Source organism: Arachis ipaensis, chromosome B10 (genome assembly GCF_000816755.2).
Source record: "Arachis ipaensis cultivar K30076 chromosome B10, Araip1.1, whole genome shotgun sequence".
In the NCBI taxonomy this organism is placed as follows: domain Eukaryota; kingdom Viridiplantae; phylum Streptophyta; class Magnoliopsida; order Fabales; family Fabaceae; genus Arachis; species Arachis ipaensis.
Window position 1 is genome coordinate 54,813,314 of NC_029794.2, and position 8,761 is coordinate 54,822,074.

General features: G+C 35.1%; 1 protein-coding gene across 2 annotated transcripts; it reads left to right on the forward strand.

Annotated features, from left to right (window-relative positions):
- On the forward strand, positions 73-8,055 carry LOC107622964 (nucleolin). 2 transcript variants are annotated; one of them, XM_021114766.1, is made up of 9 exons: positions 73-378; positions 1,173-1,278; positions 3,626-3,939; positions 4,099-4,204; positions 4,259-4,633; positions 5,264-5,340; positions 5,428-5,552; positions 6,694-6,969; positions 7,710-8,055. In XM_021114766.1, the coding sequence occupies exons 1-9, from the start codon at positions 251-253 to the stop codon at positions 7,727-7,729; spliced, it is 1,527 nt and encodes a 508-aa protein (XP_020970425.1). In that variant the 5' UTR covers positions 73-250; the 3' UTR covers positions 7,730-8,055. The 2 variants fall into 2 exon arrangements, with proteins under 2 accessions (XP_020970425.1, XP_016180535.1); XM_016325049.2 differs by having other exon boundaries at positions 4,280-4,633.

The window sequence follows — 8,761 nt, forward strand, 5'->3', positions numbered from 1 at the left end:
AATTAGACTTTTTTGGTAGAAAACTATTTTTTCAAAATTAAATTCTTAAACTTTTTTCATGTAAAAGTTAAACATGAGCGGCGAGGCCCGAGCGGTCATAGGCAAAAATAGAGTAGAAAATGGAATTTGGCAATTTGCCCTAAGTTGGTATCCTGCCGATTTCATTTTGGTTTTGGTTTGAACCTGAACTGAACTGAAGGAAGTACCAACCCCATCGCACAATAACACCGATACATACACATATTTCATCATGGGAGAAGCAACACCAGAGACTGAAACTCCGAAGAATGTTGTCAAGGCTGAGACACCTGTTATTGTTGAGACCCAAATTGAGACAGCTATGCTTTCTCGCGTCCCTCACTTCAAGGAACAAGCAGAGTCAGTACTCTCTCTCTCTCTCTCTCTCTCTCTCTCGTAATTAATCTACTTAGTAGGTATATCGTTTTGCTCTCTTATGTAATAATGTGCACTTATAACTTTGATTTCTAGATTTTTATTTTGGGAAGAAAGAAACCTTGCTTGTGTTGTCGTTCGTTTATGATTTCTGGGGCTTTGGATGGTCTAGCCATGTTGTAGTGGTGTGTGCTTGTATGTGTGAAACTCTGAGTGAGGCATTATTAAAGGGAATTATGGCATATATTTTTGGCATTTCTGAATTGCTGAAGTCCAAAAGGGTTTAGGAAAATTTGGACAAAAGGAGAATCTTGGTCTATGGAAACGTGTCTTGTTTCCTTTTGGTGGTGTTTGTGAGTTGGGATCTTGGAGATAAAGAGACGGAAGGGTGGTTGGTAAAATGGACTCTGCTCTACTCATCAAGCATTCTCCAAGATCCCAACTCACGAGTAAAGCCTTGGTAGTCTGAACTCTGAAACTACCGGATGGTTCATTGAGTCGGATTTTGCTGACATGGGGACTTGGTGTCAATTCAATTAAGGAAGAAGATTATACTCCTCCTGTCTTAGAGGTAGCAGAATGTCTTAAATGACATGAACCCAACGACAATTGAATGCTATTGAATCCGTTGTTCTGTGTTCCTTGAACTAAAGTTTAGATATATGATTAGTTTGAGTAACCATAATCTTCCCTAAGTAAGGTATTTTGTGATCTGAGTTTATATATACACAATGGACTGCGGATGTATCTGAAATTGAGCAATTTTTTTTTTAATGCAGTTCTTTGACATTTGAGGGGGTTCGTAGACTGCTTGAGAAGGACCTGGGGTTGGAGGAATTTGCATTGGATGTCCATAAGAGATTTATCAAGCAATGTTTGGTAAAGGTACCGTATTATATTAAGCAATATTTTTTCTTTGCTTTTATTTTTATTTTTATTTATTGAGGATCTCTATTCCTCCATGCACTTTGTATTATCCAACACTTGTTAATAAATTTCTTCTTTTATGGAAAAAGTTAATCTGACCGTTGAAAATTCATAAGAGATAAGTGATCTGATTTTCAATTAATCTAGCAAACAAGCAGTTCAATGTCTAATAAATCTGGTCACATCTCTAACCAAACTAGATGTAATTTGTTGTGTCTTCATACTTTATTGTGGGACATCTTGCATCCTTATGCAATGGATTTTAATTGGAATATTGTGAGAAATAAGTGCAGATTGAGAAGTGTAATTTTCACAATGGCAAGACTTTTCTACTAAATTGTTCAAATGATGAAAAATATAGAAAATAATTCTAGTAATATTTGGCTCCATTTTGGATGCGACCCTTTCTCGGACCCTGTGTTAACGCGCAATGTTTGTGCACCGGGCTGCCTCTTGTTTGCCCTGTTGATGTCTTTGTATGGTTGTTCTTATCAATGGGTTCCTTGTTCAACCCTTCTGGTGGAAGGAAGGAAATTAGTATGTGTGATTTTTACTGACCAATGAGAGTGCCTCTTGGGATAAGACATATGAACTATGAAGGGCAGGTGGCCACCTAAGCAACTAGTTTGTATTAGAGTATCAAGTGCTGTTTCTAATATGTTACATAAATGAACAGTAATTTATTGAAGGTTGTCATGAGACCCAAAGAAGTTTTTTGTCTTTATAATGTTTAATTTGTATAATGTGGTGAATCATGAATGTATTTGATGCTAAGTTTGCAGAATCCCTGAAGGCATAGAATGACAATTACTTGAGTTTCATGATATCTTTTTGTTACATGCTGTGTTGTGTGTTTGATTGTCCACATACCACATTACTCTAGTGGTGAAATGGCTATGGTGTTCTCCCATAGAATCTCAATCTCTTTGGCATCAAGTTATCAAAAGTAAATATGGTATGGACAGTAATGGTTGGGACGCCAATGCTGCTACTCATTCTAGCCCTTGGAAATTCATTTTGAAAGGATACTCTGCTTTCAAACCGTTGCTCTCCTTTATGGTAGGTGATGTGTCTTATTTCTTTTGGGAAGACCGTTAGATAGAAGATACCTCTTGAAACCTGGTCTTTCCTCTTATTCATCATCTATCTTATTTGCGTAATTCTCTTTTCCAGTCTTTTTACATTGCACAAGGTTCTTGTTTCTCTTGGGACTTCCATTTCTTTCGTAACCTTAATGACAGGGAATCCTCTAAGATTTTGATTCTCTTATCCCTCCTTGATGATTTTTCTGTCTTGTAACCCTGACTAAAGGATATAGTCTCTTGATTCCTTTGGTAGTTTTGGTTGTAATCCTTCTTCCAATTTCTTACTCACTCCTAGAACACAACTTCTTTCCATCTAAAGTCAAATCTTTAGAATGCACAACTGTGCTTAACATAACTAATACCAAGGAATTGTTGCAGGTTCAAAGGCCACATAAGGCTATCTCCCCTGATGTGTGTGTTATGCATTGGGCAAATTCAGAGTCAAATTCACATATGCTTTTGCATTGGCCAATTGTTTTGTTATGGAACAATTTGTTTAGCATCTTTGATGAATGTTGTGTCTGTGCCCTGTAGCTTATACCAATTTCTATTGACTAGTTTGGGTTTGGTAGCAGAAATTATGGCAATGTGTAGTTTTCGCCACTATCTGGACTATTTGGTTGAAGCGTAATGCATGTACCTTCAATGACATTTTATAACAAGCATGTTTTATGGGGATAGAATCAGATGCCTAGCATCTAGTAGGTGTAAAGTTCATAATCTCTATAGGGGACTTTTCCTCTTGGACATGTTGAGAGATTGAAAGCTATATTTTATAGATAAATCTTGTTTTTTGTTTTTGCTTTTGTATAGAGGAACCCTTATCCCCCATTTTGTATTTATCCTTATTCTCATCTTAATGAAATTCTCTTTTTATCAAGAAAAAAAATGTCTATATACCTTGAATAGTATATATGTTGTCAAATCTTTAACATGGTTGGTTGTAATTAAATAATTTCATTATTTTGTAAATCTAGTGGAGCAATTATACCTGTATTTGCTTTTTATGTAGTATAATGGGTCATGTAAGAAGATTTTGATTAATATAATGAAATGGTAAATAGTGTGTTCTTTAATTTTCAATGCTAATTGCCATTGATGATTATTGCAAATTGCTTAAGAATGTAGTTGTCTGTTTGGACTCAAATTTTGAAATGACGAAAAATTCTTAAATTGTCTTATACCATCTGTCATTTTTTTCCCTTCATTGTGATGAATAGTGCTTAGAAGGTGTTGGTGATGATGATAGCCAAAAGATATCTGGGGAGGCAGGGGTGAAAGGTGCAAGTACAAAAGAACCCATAGGATCAACAGATGAATGCCAATCAAAAGAAGATGCAAAGGATCGTTGCCCTGAAGATGAGGAGAAAATGGAAGATTCTCCAGTCTTGGGTCTACTTAAAGAAAAAGAAAAGAAGGGAGTTAAAAGGGAAACCAAGGAAGATAAAGACAATGGTGGAAAAGTAGTTCCAAGTGAAACTCTAATTAAGAAAGCACTTAGAAAAAGAGCTACTTACATCAGGACTAATTCAGAGTATGCTACGGTTTCTTTCAATTATATATCCTTCTGACCTCTTTATGACATGTATACTATCCCTGTCTTTACATGCGGTACATTTATTCACATGAACTAATTCTGGTTAATATAACTAATTCTTAAGGTATAACTTTTGTACTTTTGACTCAATTTCAGGAAAGTCACAATGGCTAGCCTTCGTCGACTATTGGAAGAAGATCTTAAACTTGATAAATTTGCTCTTGATGCCTACAAGAAGTTTATTAGTCAACAGCTAGATGAGGTAAGTTCATATGCTGTCAATTTAAATGTAATTGATGCCTAGTCTGATTCTTAGAAGTCTTTGTTAAATGTGAAGGTATTGAATTCTTCAGAAGTTTCAAAACCTTCAAGCAATGCCAAGAAAATAGTGAAGAAGAAAGGTGATACCCCAGTGACTAAAAAGTTAAGCAGTGTAGAAGAGAGTTCTGATGCTTCAGATAATGAGAGTGATGAGGAAGATGTCAAACCAAGAAAGGAAATGGTTAAAAAGGCGAAGAAGCAGAGTACCACTGAACCTAAAAAGCGAAGCGGATCCATGGAGGAAAAAAATCTGCCTAGTAAGAAAAGGGCCAAGCCAGCTAAAGATGCTTCAGAAGACAGCAGTGATGCAGAAGGTAGTCGAGGAGACTCTGAAGATCAGTCCCGTTCTTCCCGAGAGAAACCCACGAAGGTCATACTAACTAATATTTATATGGTGATTGCAGTGATGAATTCTTGGTTCTAAGTTCTACAGTTGAGAGCATGATTTTTGAGAAATGCTAGGGGGTTATCAAAATTTATTGTTTTTGGCCATCACTTAACCATCAACTCAATTTCTTTAGTCTAGTTCCATTAGTCTAGTAATCCAATAACATACTTTATCCCATATTTTTAAACATTGATGGCTAACTGACAGCTAAAAACAATAAATTCTGATGGCCCTCTAACATTCTTCTTCATATTTTAAGAGAACAGTTATAATCTCAAAATTGAATAGAGGAGGAGGGTTGTGTTAGGCCCTTGAAAGCCAACATAAAAGTTTGTTGAATCTTCATGACATGGACCAAACACGTTAGAGCTCAATGACGTCGTTTGATCTATGTAGCCGACCTCACCTAGTGGGATAAGGCTTTGTTGTATTGTAGTTATGATCCCAAAATTTAGTAGCTGCTCACTTCAGTTAACTACATGCTTGTTCTTCCTATCTGATTTTATACAAAGCTTATTCTTCATATATTATTCTTTATTTCTTGTTAGTTTTTACTGAGTAAATGGATGATGCGAATCTGATTGGACTATATCTTTCTCTTCCCAACTGCAGAAGAAAGAAGTTTCAACTCCTGTGTACGGTAAACGTGTGGAGCACTTAAAATCTGTTATTAAAGCATGTGGAATGAGGTAATTTCCCTTTGTTGTATTCATTCTATGATCTTAGTTGTTTATTGGGGATAATACTAATAGGCTGATGTTATTGTCCTATTACAGCGTGCCTCCTTCAATTTACAAAAAAATCAAGCAGGCACCTGAAAACAAGCGAGAAACCCAGCTAATCAAGGAGTTGGAGGAGATACTGTCTAGAGAAGGATTGTCTTCTGATCCTTCTGAAAAGGGTGAGTTAAATTATTGAGATAATATATGTAAATATCATATCCTGAATGATTGAAGCATTTATTACTTTATAAGAGAAGCTATTGCTTCAGCTGTAGCTCTGCTCATTTATCTTCACTACAGCTTAAACAGCTAAATGCTTAGCTGGTTTTAACTGTTTACTAGTTTTAATCATGTCTAATTATCTAAACTGATGCATGTAAGCATAATATGATTTTAATTCGTCACGGTCTATCCATATTCAAATTAACCCCGTGATGGTATATACAACACCTGTAACTAACTTGGTTTAATAGTTGCAAACTGAATTGTTAATCAAACATGTTTTGGACGTCTTTATTAATATATGAACCTGTCTTTTAAGTTTTAATCTTTATTGTTGAAATTTATAATGTTATTTGAAGTGATTTATAATATAGGATAGCTAATAAAATGAATGGATCTTGCAATGAGCTTATAGCTCTTTCGCTCAGATGGATTCATCTAAGTTTTTCAGATCACTCTTCTTGTTCTTCTATGTCGGTGCTTGCACCTCCTATGTAACTGAAATAATATAAAAAAGGGAGGCAAAACCCATTTCTTTATGTATTTTTATGCACATGATAATGTCATCCTTATTGTCGGTTTTCGTTCGGAATAGTACACTAACAATCACTGCAGAAGTTGCCTTGCTAACTTACAAAACTGGGGAGATTGATTCCTTATTCATTTGGTACAATATTGTACAAAAGCTGATGGAAGCATGTTCAAGCTCTGATAAGAACAATTGATTAAATAGGGTATCTAAATAGTTTAAAGTAGATGAAGACCAAAAAAATCATATAGATGAAACCATTATGAAAGTGTTAGGTTTGAATGTCTTTTCGATGGATATTGTTTACAATTCACACAATAGCATCATTTGGTTTGTCTTGATGCTGATTCTAATTTCTCTCTGGAGTGGAGGTCAGTGTACCACAGGTAAAGTTGAATTCATTTTCTTGTTAAGTACTCTGCCTTTTCATTTTATTTTTATGGATTCTGCATTGAAGTGTACATAATGACTGCCTAGTCCTTGGATATGATTTGGTCCAGCTATATGTTATTCCATCCTTTTTCATTTGATACCTCTTTTACCCTCATTTTTTTCTCTCGTGAACATAGAAATCAAGGAAGTTAGAAAAAAGAAGGAAAGAGCAAAAGAACTTGAGGGTATTGATTTAAGTAATATTGTGTCGAGTTCAAGAAGGAGGTCAGTGACAAGCTTTGCACCTCCTCCTCCAAAGCCCAAGATTCCAGTTGAAACTAACGGCAATGATGCTAAGTCTGGTGATCGTGATAAAGATGATGAAGATGATGATGATGAAGAGGATGAAGAAGATGAAGAGGAGGAAGATAGTAGTGATGCTGAAGAAAGTCAAAGCGATGAATTTAATGAAGGTAATTTAATATATGATGTGGCTCTGCATTTTTATCTTTGGTTTATGAGTCTTAAGTTCTGCAATCTCTGTTCTTGAATGCTTTTCGTGGAGGAGTCAAAATAAATAAATGCTTTGATAGGAATCACATTAGAGAGCTGCATGGATCTGGCCTAGGCAATTGCATAACTTAATGAGCTGTGAGCCATGCCAGTGCATCATAAAATGAACCTGTCATTTCAGGCCTAGATGCTCTGAACACTTTACTGATTACGGAGGATATTTTACCCCCCAAAAAGATACTTGTGTGTCCAGGATGGAATTATGAACGGATTTATTAGGAGAAAACTAAGTCAGAATATACCCAAAAAGAAAAGGAAGAAAATAGCACTAAAATAGGTGCTAAAATCTTTCCTTAGGTGGCTTGGTTGTGTTAATAGATCAAATGGAGAGTAGCCCGTGGCTAGAGGTAGAGACCCTATGAGAAACCATGCAAAACCATTGTGGAAGATTTAGATTTTATTTTTGAGTTGGTTCTACAATAGGAGAATGTAGTCTTGTCTAACCCACATAGTTGACGGAAAATAGATTTGGTGGTGCAGTGGTGCTCTTATTGTATATTTGTGTATGCAAGGCCTAATCTTCTAGTAACTTTGATATTTGTTGTCTACATAGCTTTTGTTTATTTTATGCATTCTGTCCACCTCTCTACAGTCGAAGTTTTACACAAGGTTTACATTGTTGTCGTTCTTGTTTATGCAGATGAAGACGACAGTGATTGAAATTAAGGCAGGTACTTTAGTGGTTAAAACTTAAGAAAGGTTAGAGTTGAGGACTTTGTAATGTAATGTGTCATCTCGTCAGCTTGTGTACTTACAAGACCCCTCCAGCTTCTCATCAATGGTGTTATATTTTTCTGAGGACCACATTGTTAGGAGCCTTAGACAAACTCTGGTTAGAATTTAGTCTTGATGGGGCGTTAGAATTTAGATTGTGCAAATGGCAGTACGATGAGTATGAAGTTAATACTGTTTTTTGTGTTATTACATCTCAGCAAAACATATTTCAATTAGTAAGTCTACAGTTGGTTGCGCCTGAATTGGCTTTGTTGGAGGTATTGTATGTGCTAAAATTTAATTTGAACAAAAATTTGGAAATAAATTAATAAATGATATACTATATGGATTAATCCACGAAAAAGAAAAGAGGATTAACTACATTAACTACATGTATGTTCTATGATAGATAGAATATTATATTAGTTATAAGGAAAAGTCTAGGGGACCAGCAACTTTTGTGTTTTCTAGTCAGCACTTAACCATCAAAACAAAAGTGAGTGATCTCTCATCATTAGATGTAATCTTACACCATTAAAAACACTATTGATGGCCAATTGATAGTTATAAAACACCAAAATTGCTGTCCAACTAAAATTTCTCAAGTTATAATATCATTTGGTTTATGTAACTATGCGACCTCATCTAATGTAAGGTTTTGTTGTGTGCAACATATACAGAAATAGTAGTGGCAGGGGAACTATTTTAAGTTCATTGTGGGCGCACACAATTAACTAAGAATTCAGTTCAGTATTGCAATAATTCTGGTGTTACTAACATTGTATTGGTTTGATAATATGCCACTTCCTCTGTTATTTATTCACTTCTAAATGTGCACATACATTAATAAAATAATTGAAAGCTTTTTAACGTTATAAAGTCATAAAAATATTTTACAAAATTACCTTTAATTGTCATATTTATTCTCTAATTATTTTACTTGCATCTCAATCCCCATTTTCCAATCATATTATTGAA

Excerpts from the sequence above, each read along its gene's own strand:
- LOC107622964 (XM_021114766.1), top strand. The coding sequence starts at position 251 with ATGGGAGAAGCAACACCAGAGACTGAAACTCCGAAGAATGTTGTCAAG. Across the intron at positions 3,940-4,098 it reads TACATCAGGACTAATTCAGA|GAAAGTCACAATGGCTAGCC; the intron begins GTATGCTACGGT and ends ACTCAATTTCAG. Across the intron at positions 6,970-7,709 it reads AAGCGATGAATTTAATGAAG|ATGAAGACGACAGTGATTGA; the intron begins GTAATTTAATAT and ends TTGTTTATGCAG.